Source organism: Phaethon aethereus (genome assembly GCF_964289735.1).
Source record: "Phaethon aethereus genome assembly, chromosome: 1".
Taxonomy (NCBI): Eukaryota; Metazoa; Chordata; class Aves; order Phaethontiformes; family Phaethontidae; genus Phaethon; species Phaethon aethereus.
In genome coordinates this window covers 13,987,068-14,003,412 of record NC_138575.1, presented here as the reverse complement: position 1 = coordinate 14,003,412, position 16,345 = coordinate 13,987,068, and the positions used below count along the sequence as shown (strand labels likewise).

At 42.2% G+C, this 16,345-nt stretch overlaps 2 protein-coding genes across 2 annotated transcripts in view; one reads left to right on the top strand and one right to left on the bottom strand.

The window, feature by feature from the left end:
- Positions 1 to 3,461, top strand: part of CCDC146 (coiled-coil domain containing 146) — a gene marked incomplete at both ends in the record, with an annotated part of 75,278 nt that extends 71,817 nt beyond the window's left edge. Inside the window, 3 exons of the mRNA XM_082012410.1 lie at positions 308 to 445; positions 1,790 to 2,038; positions 3,258 to 3,461. Of these exons, the coding sequence (XP_081868536.1) occupies positions 308 to 445; positions 1,790 to 2,038; positions 3,258 to 3,461 (591 nt within the window). The remainder of the gene's footprint in view (positions 1 to 307; positions 446 to 1,789; positions 2,039 to 3,257) is intronic.
- Positions 3,462 to 5,252: 1,791 nt separating this feature from the next.
- GSAP (gamma-secretase activating protein) overlaps positions 5,253 to 16,345 on the bottom strand; it is a gene marked incomplete at its 3' end in the record, with an annotated part of 48,295 nt that continues 37,202 nt past the window's right edge. The window contains 7 exon segments of the mRNA XM_082014261.1: positions 5,253 to 5,353; positions 6,371 to 6,464; positions 6,589 to 6,693; positions 8,596 to 8,657; positions 9,837 to 9,956; positions 11,088 to 11,182; positions 11,750 to 11,820. Of these exon segments, the coding sequence (XP_081870387.1) occupies positions 5,253 to 5,353; positions 6,371 to 6,464; positions 6,589 to 6,693; positions 8,596 to 8,657; positions 9,837 to 9,956; positions 11,088 to 11,182; positions 11,750 to 11,820 (648 nt within the window).

Sequence of the window (16,345 nt, the reverse complement as noted above, 5' to 3'; positions counted from 1 at the left end):
TGAAAGCAAGAGCAGAAACCTCCTTATTACAGCATGATTCAAGGAACCAAAAGATTTAAAAAAAAAAAAGGTCCCTAGAAAGCAAGCAATTGCTTTTGAGAAAATCACAGCAAGGCAGCAATGCTGCTGGTGTAACCCCCTGCCCCTCAGGAGGGCCCAGTCCGAGATGGAAGAACTGTACAGCTGGGAGTTCGTTCGGCTGTTGGCCGGCTTTGGCTCCGCAGCTCTCCAAGCAACGGCAGGAACAGCTTGTGTCACGCCTTCCGCTGCCATTTACCTGTGCCCTGTATGCTCCTTCTCACTGCAGCTTGAGGTGGAGCTGGTGCAGAAGGAGGAGAAGTTGCTGGAGACAGATTTGCTCTACGAGCACATTTCCCGGCTGACAGACAGAATCCGTGCCACGGTGGAGAGCAGGAAGCAGGACACCCTGCTGTTAGCCAAGAGGGTAAGAAAGAAGGGCACTGCACGCTCTGCTTGCTGGCCTCAATGAAATTAAATAATATCTGGGCAAGAGGTAAGATGACTCACTTGCAAGTTACAAAAGTGGCTGGAAATAATGACAGGCAAATCATATGTTAGTCTTCAGAAATCACAGACATTTAGTAGTAACAGTAATATAGACATACCAAAAGCACTAGGTGAGTGTACTTTCTTTTTGAAAGTAAGTCGCACCATAAATAGTACCTTTCACCAAAATAGGATTAGTTATTTCTCAGGTAGGTTCTTAGAAACTTGGCAGAATCCCCCTTTTGCATGTGTACTTAACAGCCCTTCCACAAGAAGCATGTCAAAGGCTAAAAAGAAATAGCGAAAAAGCCAGGTAAGTTCTACTCCAGCATACAAAAATATAAACTTGGTATCTGGCTCAAAGTTTCTTTGTCATTTAGGTAGGGAGAACCACACAGGAAAGCAATACCATTGTCAATACAGTTACTGTTATAGAATTATAGCCATTTCCTTTTAACTGCCAGTAATATTGTTTGAGGAGCAGCAAAAATTCTATCGCCTCCACCTCCTTAATGAAAAAGCTCCAAATAGAGCAGAACTGAGTGAAAGAGAAAAAAAAATTGCAATGTCACTATCATAAAACAAGGCCAGGGTTGATTTTATTTTTTTCTTAGCTGTTAGATTTAGCACCCGGAAAGGCTTAAATCACAACACATCTTTGTAGCAGCAAACCTTTAATTTTCTATAGGCAGAGAAATAACATGGTTGTTATTTGTAAAATTATGTCCACTGCCTAATAAATTACTGTAAAAATGGCAGCATGCCAAAAGTTACATTCGCAAGTGCTCTGACTCTCCTCTACTAGTCACACTTTAAGAAAAGTATTTAAGTTTTGGTTTGGTTTTGTGTTTTGTTGTTTAAATCAACTCCAGTCAGACTCAGGCTTCCTGTCCCATTCCTTTTCTGTTCATCTCCCTGCCAAGCAGAACATCCCAACCCGCAGCCCTGCTGTGTCCACATTATCACTCAATTATCTTGTAAGGATAGGTCAATCGGAATCTGGGTTTAACCCCTTGTGTCTGTTCAGCTGGAAAGGGCTGGAGATAAACACAAACTGGCTTTTCTGTATCTTGTATTGGAGTAAATGCGACTTCTCACGCTGACAGCTTCTGTGGTGCCGAGCGTATGCAGGAATACACACCCTGCTTCATGAAGTCACTCTCAAGTATGGAATTATTTTTTAAAACCGAGTCAGGTTGGACTTGTTTTCACATAGTTAACACGAACCAAGTGTCACGCCCAGTCAGGGTCTCAAGGGAAGAAAATGTGTTACTTATTCCAGACAAATGACCTGCAGAAGAAGATAAGGGACAGAACCCAGAAGATGATGGCTCTTGTTGCAGAGTTAGCCATGAAGCAAGCACTTGCCATTAAACTCCAGCAGGAAATTAGAGACAAGGAACAGTTTTTGACGACTGTTTCATCACGGATAGATCAAGGGCTCCCCCCTCCCAGAGAAACAGAAAATGAATGGTTGAAGATACTACGCAATGAGAAGATGCAAAAAGCAGCAGCTGAAGCCAGAGCTAATGTAAGTTTTTGCCATACATTGCAATTAGATTTTCCAGCCCCACCTTTTCACTGCTCTAGCTTGTCTTTCTGAAAAAGCCATGCTCCTTCATTACGTAGCTGCTCCCTGACGGAGCTCCAGGAGTCAGTGGAGATGGTGGTGTAGAGAGAGACAGCTACAAAAGCGGTACACTGTGGGACTGTGGAGTTATAACTGTAGTCAGGCACACTGCTTGGAACTGTTCATCGAGTCTTAAGGAGAAAATACACTAGAAGGAAGACTTACCTTCAGTTATTAAAGTAATTTGTGTGACCATGTTTTGGGATGATGGGTGAGCGTGCCATCGGTGAAGTACTGGTTCCCATTTGATTTCCAGGTGAAGCTGCAGCAGGTGGGGTGTGGGGTTCAGGAAAAGTAAGTTTAGCATCTTCCACATACGTGATGCAGTGAACATCACATCAGAATTAGCAAGAAATCAGACTGCTGGGCAAGACACCAAGAGCAGGCAGGGCGGCATATCAAACAGTGCTGCAGATTCTACCCTGCTGGGTACTATGCCTCTTTAGCTGAGGCCATCAGCGATCCCCGAGCAGAGAGCTCCCAGGGAAGAAAAAGTAGTATGCATACTGAGGGAACTCTCGCTGATGGGGAATCAGCTTTGCCATATGAACCCTTTAGTTGTTCACTCCAAGGGAACCTGAAAGGTGCACAAAGCTGGGAAAGGAATACACTGTATATACACTTACAGAACTTGAACTGCTGCAGTAAAACTGGGTTAGAATAAGAAATTTCTTTGTCATTAACACTTCTCCTCATGCTGTGACTCAGTTTCCATTCAGTGCTGTGGATACAAGCGCACTGCAGTAACAGTATTCAGGAACAGCTGCTGCCAATGTAAATACGGCCACGCTGTGAAGCATCAGAACTACTGTCTTGTTCCTTAGATGTTCTGTGCACACTTATTACAACTTTTAAAAGTTCATCTAAGCGGTTTTCACAGATAACAAAAGCATTATAGGCTCAAACTGTATACTATTTAAAAGGACAAACTCGCATCTACATGGTCAATGACTCATGCTTTCCTTTCCATGCACAGTTAATACCCCACTGGGTTCCCTGGTTTGCTAAGGACCAGACTAACGGTGTTTCCTTTGTTAGGCAGTCTGTACACTGGCTCAGGGGAGAACTGGACTTTTAAAGCATGTCATCGCTAAGTGATCAAAAGGTGTTTCTTTCACAGCACGCTGCGGAAGAGGACCAAGCTGCAGCACTCGGCTGTGTCTACACAACGGCTGAACAACGCCCAACAGCCTATATCCCAGACAACGAATACAGTCTCCCATTGCCCCGGCCCTACGGTGCTCTGGCTCCTTTTAAACCAAGTGAACCCGGTTCAAATATGAGACATTTCAGAAAACCTATTGTAAAGCCAATTGAAATCTGACCAGACAGCACCTCAAGCAGGAGAGGCCCTTACTGGTTGCTGAACCTCCAGTGTCAGTAGCATTCAGACTGCACTGAAGGAACATCCATTAGCGTTTAGCCAAATTCCATATTGGAAAGAAAGCAGCAGTTAATGCCAGAAGCACAGCTGAACAGTCAGCGACACAAGTTCCCTTCTCCTGACTAGGAGGTGCCTGGTATCCCAAATTCAGTGCAGTGTTTTAACACGTTACGGAAAATGAGTGATCATCATATTACGTGGGTTTTTTTCCCCCCGGTGAAGTTTTATTGCAGCTGATTATATTTTATAATATATTTCATTAAAAAGAAAGTCTAGAAAGTCTTCTCTTCTTCTATTAATATAATATGAACAAAGTCCCCACCACTTACACAAATGCACCAACAGCTTTCTGCAGTCTGGGATTAGAGTTTATGCTTGCCAGACAAATTTTAATTATACTGAGAAAAATATTCCTTCCCTCTATGCGGTTACTGAGAAAGCTAAAACTCTTGCTCCACTGATGGCAGTGAGAAGGGAATGACCAGGAACTTGCCAAGTTGCTCCTGAGAACTGGATCTTTTCATTCCATTGGTTAGGAACAGGAAGCATCAGTGGAAGCTTCTCAGAGAGAATATCAGAGGTTGTTATTGAAAACCTCCAAATTCTATCAAATTGTGAATGAATTTCATTAGTTCAATAGTCTGAAACTTTGGCATAGTTGTTTTTAAATCCAATAAAGACTGCAGAAATCCTGCATGTCAGAACTTACCATTTTCTCTGTGTAGAAAACCACTAATACTATTTTAAATTAACATCACAGTTCACCACTTTAAAAAAAAACCCAACAAGAAACCACCAAACAACACTGGTTCGGTTATGTGCAAATAAAAGTTGAAAGTTAAGGAAAACCAACCTCCACCATTTCTTTTTGTAGCTGAGCTTTGAACTGTAACAGTGAAAGTTGTAAGGAAAGAGTTAAGTAAAACTCTGTCCAAGCCACCATTAAAGTAAATTTCTACAGACCGTTTTTAACTGTGCTGTATTGCTTACAACATAATATACATATCTTAAAAAAACAAAACAAGATGCTATCACATGCTCTTTAAGAAGATTATATTTTGCGCTAATTACAAAACTGGATATATTAGAATCCGACTCCAAAGGCAGAAGTACCGTAAGATAACACATGATGACGACAAGGAATGACAACCACAAGGAATGAATACATCATTACTGACGCATTATATACAGAGACTGATTCATCATTTGTTATTCTTACCTGCTTTCCATAAACACACCAATAAATCCTTTTATCAATCTACATGAGTAAAGAGTTACCAGTTTCTTGTTTCTGTGCAATACAGCTGGACTACCTTTTTCAGGGCTACCTTGTTAAAATAATTGACATTAATACCAATTTCCACAGCGTTTTGGTATTTGCTGTAGTTCCACTTATTTGACCACTTCAACACAAAACAATGAATACCTTTCATATTCCTTGATATCACAATGATACCACCACAGATATCTTTCATTGGAAACCTCTGTTTGTGTCAGATGAATTTATCCAGGATTTATCTAGAAGTCGGTGACCTCAGCCTTAATACATTGCAACAAACTATTTTGAGTAGCTTATGTAAGTAGTGGTGGCTACACAAAACTGCAGATTATTTGGAAAACAACATGACAATTAAGTTTAAAACAAACACACAAAAAAATTGGTTGTACACTTCTGCGTGAATACTTCTATATAAATCTACCACAGTTAGCTTTCTTCAACAGCATGTTATTTCAGGAATATTTGAGGCCCAAAAGCGTCATAGTGTGTTTGAGTGCTGTTTCCTCTACAAGTCTCACATTCACATGATCTTGTTTTTCATATGGATGCACACCTAGAAAAACATCGTGAAAAAGTTAGTATGTACAAAATCGTAAGTGTTCTTCAACACTTAGTTGTGCAGTCTATTAAACATCTTCATCTGCAGTACTGAAAGATCAGTAATAGACAGAACAGTGTTTCCATTTACACAAAATACCTGCAGCTTTTAGTGGAGTCATTTGGATGCTCACCCAAGGCAGAAACTTTCCTGCTAGTGGGATATCAGTAATTGACAGACCATCTCTAGAGGCTGCTTGGGATGTCCACACTAACTCTACACTGGGGATCCAAACCAAGATTTAAGCACAGTGGCTGTGTTTGTGCTAGCCACAAGATGGACCAGGGCACGTTCTCATACGCTTCTATTTGGTTTAACTCTTTTCCTCCCCAAATGGGATGATACTCATACATAGACAATCCTGTTTTAGCCTTCAGGTCCTCATCCTGACTTTATTTTGCTTATTAGTCTAGCCATAGCCAGTAACGCTAAAATGTATAATGCTTCCCTTAATGCACCTTGCTTCTTCAGTGGAATTCAAAATCTTCAGATGCTTAGGCTCACTGTATGAAGCAAGTGCCCTAACCAATCTGAATTTAATTAAAAAAAAAAAAGGAACAGTGTTGAAATAAAAAATGCCTGACCTAGTGATCTGGGTACTCTTTTTCTGAGTTAAAAGATCTGATTTTGGTTGCCTCTTAGCCACCATACTCTGTAAGTAAGGAACAAGCCCTTCTCCCCACTGGAACACACAGTAACACCTACCACCACGCTGTACATGAGCCATGTTGCACCACCTGTGCTCTGAAAAATTCCGGTTTGCAAACTGGATTCAGCACAGAGGATCTAGATGAAAGGACATGCAGTGAAGCGGCCCCTGACAACTCCCATCAGCAGAAAAATGACCAAACCGATGCGCTCAGGCATCACTGGAGTTTTAGAACTCAGTTATGTCAAAATAGTCAGGATACAGCTGAGCATGAGCATCAGAGTAACAATTAGTGGTCTTCCAATGTACAGAATTAACATTACCTTGATTCTCTATCTCTGCCAGCATATTAGTCAGGTAGTTAAGTGGCAAAAACTCTACAGGGACTGAGAGTCTCTCAGGGATAGGCATGCTACACTGTAAGGGAGAACAGATCAGGTTAGTTCACAAAGTCGCACAGTACCAAGTTTCAGTGTTATCTTTAGTGTGTTCTAGTCTGCAGAAAGGTCAGGAATCTCAACAGTGGCCTATGTGCTCTTACCTGCCTGTTCCCCAGCTTCTCAAGCAAAAGTTTCACATACTTCCGTGCAATGAAATTGGCATTTATCGGATGATTCCAAAACTGGCGGACCTTTTGACCAAGAGCCTAGTAAGCAAAAAACAAAAACCTAAGACCATAAACACAGGACAGTGGAAACTTAGGAGGGGGAAAAGGAGGAGAAAACCTGAAACAAAATCCAGGCTGTAACACAGATGCTTTGATTTCAGACATTGATGACAGAAGCTAAGATGTCATCATTTTTAGCCATGGAGTGTTCCTTTCATAGCCAGTAACTATGAGACTACAACATGCTCCCAAAGCGTGGGAAACAATCAAAACATTGCAAGTCAGTACCCACTGAGCTACTCAGTAAGTTTCTATCAACGAATCTGTCCCATCACTTCTGTCCTACTTTGCACATGTACTTAAATATTCATCGAGGCTTAAGAACACCGTTTATGCTTTACTGTGACTCTTTGGTTTAGATCCATTCTTCTCACAAAGAATTACACAGATTCTCAAGACGGGGCTTTGTTCAGAACAGGGCTTCTCTCAGGCTCGGTCTAAGGAATCCTACAAAAGCAGAATGCCAGCAAGGAGAGACACTGGGAACAGAATTGTGTATCTCATTATCTAGGGCATCATCCTGGGAATTGATAACATTGATTCACATTCACAAAGGCAAGACAGATTCAAACCCAGATGTCCCAAAGCTTCCAATCCTAACCAACAAGCAAGCAAGTATGAACACCCTGTGAAATTTGCTCCACCTTCTGCTATTTTCCCTATCTAGATCTTCCCCTCCACTACTGAGAGAGTTCATTTAGGAAATGCTGGAGAGTTTCAATGGTGCTTAAATACTTGCTTCTGATGCAACTGAAGTCATCTAGTGAATGTAACCTGCTCAAAATAGTCCAAGTCACCCCAAAGCATCCTTTTTGGCAAACAAACTATTCTCTGCATTTTTTCCCAAAGCTCTAAATAGACACAATAAGGCACTGAGTCTACTGTGCGTAACTAGCAGTACACGACCCCTAAAGCCCGCACAGCTCAGCCCTTCGCGTCAAAGTGTGGTTAGAATGGTGTTCCCCACCCACCAGGCCTGGGGCTGACAGCTCAGAGAGGCCCTGCGCTGACCCCAGCTCCCCAATCCGTGCCCAAAACAAGATACAGAGGACAAAGAAGGCCCTGTGGAGTTTTCCCCTACCCCTTCTCAAAACTGCTGCCAAATAAAGAAGCCTTTGTCCAAGGAAAACCAAAGTGGCACTTCTGGTCATTTGAACTATATGGAGCAGCCCATAACAAGTGAACAATAAGCAACTTCTGTTACATAAAGCCTGTTCTACAGCAAGGCGCTTCCCAAGGGGGATCCCTGGTTTTCCTCTGCTCACTGAGATGTTGTGCTTCCTCTGTAGTACTGTGGTGTGCACTAAGAACAAAAAGGGAAAAGGAGAAGTCAACCTCCCATTCTGTTGGAACTTTTAATGGAGCATCAGTAATTAGTTCCAGCATGTGGCTAAACGAGTCACCTTACCAATGGGCAAGGCTGGGAGATTTCAGACAGGGAGATCTTGGAATTCAATCCCTGCCACAGAGTTGTGGTATGATCAGATTTTACAGCTTTTACTGTACCAGCTTTTGAACATGTTCGATAAAATGAATAGGTCACAACCGAGGCATTTGTGGATGTTAAAAAACAAGCACACACACACAAAAAAATCCTCTTTCAATACTGCTTTATGCAGATGAGCACCCGACAGTGTAAGTCTTGTCTATCTGATTCACACAGGATACTAGAGACACTGTAAAACATTATGAACAAATCTATAATTTATCGAGGCACCCTACAGGTCATGAACAGCAGCTGAGGAAACTGTGGAGGTTCAGGTTATATCTGTGCCCTGTTGGAATCACAGCTAAATCTTCCATTGGCTCAATCCTATGTACAGGGAGGAATTTCCCATTGATTACAAAATACAAGAAATTACATCCAAAGTTACTAATTACCTCAGGAAGCCTCGTGACAATACTGAACTTCAGCTTTTCATTCTCCTCAGTGTCATCCAGTTCTGTAAGAGAAAGGAAAAAAAACCCAAAAAACAACCGAACACCACTGTTAGTGGTAACCACATAACTAAAACTTTCATGTTTCACATAACACATTCTGATTAAATATCATCTCTGTAATGAAATGAAAATTTTATTTTTAAATAAGGGCTATTAGGAGTGTAATTTATGTTTATACTGTTTGTATAAATATTCTTGTGTATATGTGTACATAACTTCACCATTGTACATAACGTTTTATACAGTAAGCCAAATACATTTTGACTAAGTAGAACTCCCCATATTTACAATATTTCATTTACCAAGACCAGGCACAGACTAATGCTGCATATTGTGTCCCTCTTCTTGAACACTGGAGAAGCAGCATGTTACGAGGGAACGCGGTTGCAGCTATGACAAAATGCATTACTGTTGCAAGAGTTGCATCACGGTGCTGCTGTATCCCAGGAAAAACTTATGCTACAGTTCTCTCCTCCTCCCTTCTGATCTCACACAGGCGGCTGACAGGGGTGTGACGCTAAGTCCATCTGCAGCTGCCAATCTGTCTCATTCCCTATTTCGTTCCAAAATCTTAGGCCCCTCCTGAGGACTATATGGGTCCATACAGAACTGATTTTAACTCCCACCTTTAGCTAACCTTACAATCTATTTAGATGACATTCACAACTTCAGTATTTAGTAAAAATATTGGGACACTGGGTCAGGTAGGCTTTTGTCACTTATTTTGATTTTTTTTATTTCCTAGCACTGAGTTTCTAGCCATTTGCCAATCCCAGCACTAGGATTATCTTGTTCCAAACATAACTGAAGCAAAAACTGAGATCTGGACAGCAAACTAACATCCTTACGCATAGGCGTGCACTTTCATAGAGTCACAGAACTCCCACAACAAATTCTATGATGATCTTCAGTATTCACTTTTCTGAGAAGTCCCAAACGTAAAAATTATAAGCTCAAATTCTCCCCAAACAGCTATTTCTTTGTCTACTATGGTAAGGCTCAATCATACAGTCTGAGCCCTGATTTTCTCCTTTCGGGTGGGCAATGCCATCAGCTACAGCCCTCACTGAAAAAGCACTGCGGAGGAAGAACTGAGTCTCCTGGGCAATAAATCCCGTGTCTGAGTTTGAACGGCTGAAAGGCTGGCTGGTAGCAAATGAAACACATGAAACTCACTGTACCTTTCAGCAATTTCCTGACACACGTTTCCGTCAAATGCAAGACTCCATTATCAATATAGTGCAGGAGGGTGTGCAGAGGGAGGCATCGAACACCAAGCCCCAAGTGCAGAGTGTGAAAACCTATGAAAAAGACAAACTTGTTTGGTACAACTATATATATTTTTTTCCTAAGGTTGTATTAGACACTGGCATTACTCTAGGTAAAGCCAACACTCTCCTTAGCTTCTCACTGTTTCTAGCTGGTGAGGAAATCAGTTTATCAAAAGTCATGTAGTCTTATTTAGGCACCCTTTAAGTCCTCTCAAGTACAATCCTGCCAGAAAGAGGAAAGCCCAGGGGACTGCTAACAGTCATTATAGTCATACAGAGTCATTGAACATCTCCAAGTTTGTTGCCTTATATCTGAATTGTTCTACTATTTTTTTTTTAATCTCCCTCTTTCCTCCTAACTAATCAAAACCTGAGGCCTCACCACCCTCAGTATGTGGCTGCCACCCACACATTCCACAGGCAGCATCGTAACATCAGCCAGATGATGGTCTTGTCATCACGTGATACTGTTACATGGCAGCATTTGTGCCCACACAGTGTAAGTTTGAGGGACAACCTCAAACCAAAAATAATTTCAAAGACTGAAAACACATCAGGAAATACAAACTAGAGAGATTCAAACAGAATCAGAAAGCATTAAGAAGTTAAGAAGTGCTTCCCTAACAAAAATAAGCAAGTGCATTGAAAAAGACTCTAAGCAATTATGAGGAGCTCTAGGAAATTAAGAGTCTATCATCAAGATCAGCTCTTCCACCAAGGCTGGAGGTAATCCTTTCAGGATAAAACTGAAAAATATTAGCAGGGCAACAGCATGAGACAAACCACACTTTTTTTTGCTCCAGGATAGGATTTTCCCTTGTAGCCATTGACACTAAAGTCCAGCTGTCTAAGAAAAATACATAAGTGAAAGCAGTCTAAATCTTAGTTCTAAGGTAAGACAGTGCCCAAGCATTCCACTGGAAGCTGAAAACAGAGAACCAAGCCTCTGATTCGTTGTCTGTATGTGTAGTAACTATTCAGTTTTGCTTCACTCCACTTGCATGTGTTTATGAAGGGTCTTCCCTTCTGCAACCATCTTGAATAGTTTTCAATACTGCCAAAGCTAACTTGACACATGTGCTGCAACTAGTGCTCTTTTGAGAGGAATTCATAGCACGGTTCTCCTCACTTACGATTAAAACAGCAGAACATAGGACTTACCGGGAGGTAAAGGCATGCACATGCCATTTGCAGCTTCCAAAATCCGACTCATGATGTGGAACACTGCAAACTCTCCTGCACTTCCTCTCTCATCGCTGTATTTAACAAAGTGACAACATATTAAGAACCTGAGATGCCCACACTCTCCTGGAGATACGGTCAATTTATTGTACTGTATGTGCACTAAATGCATGCATTTTGGGTGAATTTCCATGGGATGCTATCTTGTTTATTTAGGTGTCTGTCACCTAACAGCACTAGCTGTCCACTGTTGACACACAAGGCCTCTGTAGTGTCCCCTTTCTCCTTCCCCCACTACTGCATAGTTACAAGTCTCTCAGCAGTTCCTGGTGTCAATGGCAATAGGTGAATATTTTGACTGCTGGTGTAAGTGACTGCCAGGTCAACACCCACTACCCAGATTAAGACCACTATATGCTCAGCAACTTCAAATTCCAGTCGTAAAACTGCCTACATGATTAATATTCATGTTGGCTTAGAGAGGGACAGCAAGATCATTAAAAAGAGTATGTGACAGTCATACTGACATTCACAGTAGCGTAAGCAATGACTGTTCAAGCAAGTAGTACTGTTGAAGACCCAAATTATTATGCCCATATTTTAAAAGGCAGGCTGAAAACTTTAACAAATGACTTGCTCACAAGCAGAATATGCAGGAATGAAGCTGGTATCTCCTCCAAACTTCCTTCATTATTCGATGTACCAGATTCAGCTAGAACAAAAAAGAAAAGACTGAATGTTTCTAGCAGCCTATGTACAGCAGGCCCTTGGCCTTCACTCATTTCACACACCACTTTATGATAAAAACTTCTCATGAGACTCCTGCTAAGACTTGGGTATTTATCTTTTTTTTGGTAGGGGCTTAAAATGTAAAATTGATTAAAATTTGAATTTTAACTGAATTGCCCTGTTCCCGAAGTTTAAAGTAAGTGCTTCCAGCTCATCAAAGCATTGTGCAAGACATACAGCATCTTAACACACTGTGCTGCTTGGGGATCAACTGATCTCATGCTCTTGCATCAAATTCTCAAAGATCTGTTTGCCATGAAAGCAAAAACTGTGTGTCCAAGTGGCTGAGCATTTGGCAAGGAAAGGTCCCGAGGGCCCAGACAAAACTGGATGACACTGAAGACAGAAGAATACTCAGTTTGCTGAAAAAAGTCTGCAGGAAGAATCACAAATTTAGTCCTGGCAAGGAAGAAAGATGAGACAAGCAAATGCCTCTGCTCCTCTGAGTTTCCTTTTTGTCCATAGTGAAGTAAAACAATCCCTTGGCCCATAGTGTTGCTTCTTTGCGCTCCCAGGCTGACCTCCAGTACAGACTGTCAGCATACAAAAGCCACATGTCCTGTTCTGACTTGGGCCTTCTAAGCTTCTGCAGCTGAAAGAGAAACCACACATGGAAGAGTTGAATCAACTTCCTCTAGCCATTCCCACACGGCTGTCATTTGTCACCACTTCTGTCTCTCAGTAACAGAGCTGAGACACTTCCTCTACGCCTTTTATCTCTGGGCCTCAAAGCACACTAATGAACCAATCCCAGGAAACTCTCAGGAAGCAAGTCTGAGCCCTGTTTTGCAGAGAGGTGTCACGAGACGTTACAAACCCCTTTCCCACAAAGATGGCCAGAATTCAGGAATCTTTTTACCCCATCCCTCTTTTCTGCTCATAGGCTCTGCCCCCCTCCAACCTCTAACTTGTCACAGGCTCTGAGCAAGAGAGAAAAAGGACACACAGAAGTTCATATGCAAAGGCCGGAACAGGAATATTGGTCTTCAGTAACGGTTCTCAGTGCTCTCCTCTGTACCTTGGCCAAAGTAGCTCTACAAGGTAGCACCTTTTCCCTCCACCTTCCACCACTCCATCCAGCCTTGCACAGCTACTTGACACAGAATAACTACCTAATATTTTCCATCTTCGTACTTTCTGGATACAGTGGAAAGGTCCAGCTTAATCTCTCTGGAGTATGGCAAGTTTTCTCCACTCATTTTCCAGGAAATTAGTGATTTCCAGTTTTCAGAGAAGGGTCACAAGAACCACACCTGCTGCCAGAATGACTTTCATCTCCGGCCAGCAGAGTGCAGCTAAAGCCTCTGCATCAGAAGCTACAGCTGGAGCTGAAGATCAGTGTTGAGGTGAAGGGAAGCTTCTTACAAACTCCAGAATCATCTCTTATTATTTGTGCAACAAAAATTGTTTTCATGGGTATGATAGTCCAGAATCAATATTCTTTGCTTAAGAATACAGCAAACTGTAAGGCTTGCACAGGGTATGGAAAGACAACTTAAGTGACTGTCAACCTAGCTATCACAACATACTTAAATCTTAAATCATGCTTGTGACATGACATCCTCACCAATAGCACTACTCACTTGGGAGATCAGCCACAATGGATGCAGTAGAAAATATATACAGAAAGAAAAGCCATGTCTCAAACTTTTTTCAGTATATAACACAGAGGACAACGGGCATGTGAGAAGGGAAACATCTGTTCTATAAAGGGAGTACAGGCAGCTTCCTCCCCACGGCTAGCAGCAGGTCTCTGGGGGAACCAAGTTAAGAGCTAAACCCATCCCTCCACGGGCATGCCAAAGCCATTTTTCATTTAGTAACAAAGACATATAATATGAGGTTTTTCTGGGCAAATATCAGAAACCATCTCCCTTGGAGTGCTCTAAAACAGTGAGAGAAAACACGATCAACAGTGAGACAGTGCAGGCAGTAGGGCCTAGGCTGGCATTTGCAAAGCATCTTGCTGTATTGAAACATTCTACGTTTCCAGGCAAAGATGCCAAGGAGACTGAAGGTCCGCTGAAGTCATTTGGAGCCACAAGTGCTCAGCTCCTGTGGCTGTTTCTACAGGAAAGATATGGAAGCAAACAAAGAAGGAACAAAGGAGAAAAGGGAGTAAGACAGGGTCTTGCACAGTCTTCCAGATTGCCTCCTGTGCAGGGGATATGAAACAGTCTTCCCCTTCTGAGGGAACTCAAATCCAAATGGTGTCTGTCTTCTATTCCTCTGCAGTTAAGACCACATCAGATAGCCAGCCACAGACATCAGCCAGAAAGGTGCAGTCGCTACAGCAACTTTCAGAAATTTCAACAGTTTATTCTGGTCTGTCCCTTTCTTGTGCGACAGGCTGTCTGTTCACTCTGTTTCCTCTTCTACTTGCTGTCAGGGCAGAAAATGTCACACTGCTTCTGTAAGTTACTTCCCCCCTTCCCTGCCCTGCTGAAATGAAAAGAATGACAGAAACCGATGCAGAGTGAAGTGAAGAGCTTGCAGTGGAGAGAGAACATGGACATACGAACAATTACTGCAGGCTAGGTGGCATGTGAACTGGTAACCAGGCATGCTCAGGCTCTGAGGACCTCCTTGGCAAACAAGGGAATTCCCACTGAGACATTTCACTGACACTTCCCCAGGTTACTTCTCTGTATACAAATACACACTGTTCTCCAACAGCAACCAGCCACTCATCTGTCATTTTATGAGAAACTGTTAATGCTCCCATGTCTTGGCTACTTCAACTTCAGCTGCAATTGATTTATACAGTGGCTACACACCACAGAGCCCTACTCTCAGCCACTCCTTTGCTCCTGAATGTAATAAACGAGTATTTTTTATGAAAGCAGACAAGCAAATAATTTCAAGTCTCTTCCTGTTTCATTATTTTCAGTAGCTCAGCTACATGCTGCTGATGCTACAGAAAACTGTTGGAAGAATCAAAACAATTCATTCCCATGAAGAACTTCCAAACATTTAAGATACAGAAAGGTTTAAGATTTAAGAGTTTCCGACTAGCATGAGGGGAAACCCAAGCCTAACATGAAATAATGTCTGAAGATTTCCAAACAGCATCTAAGATCATGGAATCATAGAAACGTTTAGGTTGGAAAAGACCTTTGAGATCACCAAGTTCAACCGTTAACCTAGCACTGCCAAGTCTACTACTAAACCATGCCCCTAAGCACCACAGTTACACGTCTTAAACACCTTCAGGGATTGTGACTCAACCACGTCCCTGGGCAGCCTGTTCCAGTGTTTGACAACCCTTTCTGTGAAGAAATTTTTCTGAATACCCGATCTAAAACTCCCCTGGCACAACTTGAGGCCATTTCCTCTCTTCCCAAGTAACAAGCGGTAGGACAAGAGAGCAACACCCACCTCGCTACAATCCCTTTCAGGTGGTTGTAAAGAGTGATGAGGTCTCCCCTCAGCCTCCTCTTCTCCAGACTGAACAACCCCAGTTCCCTCAGCCGCTCCTCATAAGACTTGTGCTCCAGACCCCTCACCAGCTTCGTTGCTCTTCACTGGACACGCTCCAGCACCTCAATGTCCTTCTTGTAGTGAGGGGCCCAAAACTGAACACAGTATTCAAGGTGCGGCCTCACCAGTCCCGAGTACAGGGGCACCATCACTGTCCTAGTCCTGCTGGCCACGCTGTTTCTGACACAGGCCAGGATGCTGTTGGCCTTCTTGGCCACCTGGGCACGATAGCTCATTCAGCCAGATGCATCAGACAATCAATTTTTAGAGACATACTTTGTTTACAGTAGTTTTTTCAAGAATGAGAAGTCTGTAAATTGAATTGACAGAATTCTTGCTTTTAGTGACATTAAAAAAAATATTAACAGCTAGGAATTTGCTGATGGGGAAGGCTGAGATTTGTTTTGATTGTAAGATTTAGTCTACAATAATTTAGTCTTGCAGATCAAGGCTGCATAGGTGTTTTCAGATTTTTTTATCTCAGTTTATATTAAGAACGAAGAAATGATAACTGGAAAATTAATGAAAGGAGAACAAACATTCCACTTTTTCTTTCAGCACTCTTTTCAGGTACAAAGTTTTGGTTCATGCTGTACTGTTTCTATTTTAAATCAGGAACTAGTTTTTCTTTCCTTCCTACAAAGAGACAAAAATCAGACTGCCGATAGCCAGTAAAACAACTTGGCAAGCTATAGAGCGAGGCCTCAATAGACAAGTCAGTAATCTCAGTGGAAACTGCAGCAGTTCAGAGAACATTGTAACACGGACAGCACAACTGATTTGCACAGGACTTCAGAAGAGATGTAAGCACCAGTAGCCTCAAGAAAGTTTCCTGAGATTTCCATCCCTAGAAAACAGCACTGTGGGGACTTTCTGCTGAATCGGGTGACAGGGCTAGCACAAAGACAGAGAACATGATTTACTACTTGCCATGTGAGCTCTTGTGGACTCTGCATTCTGCACTTAAA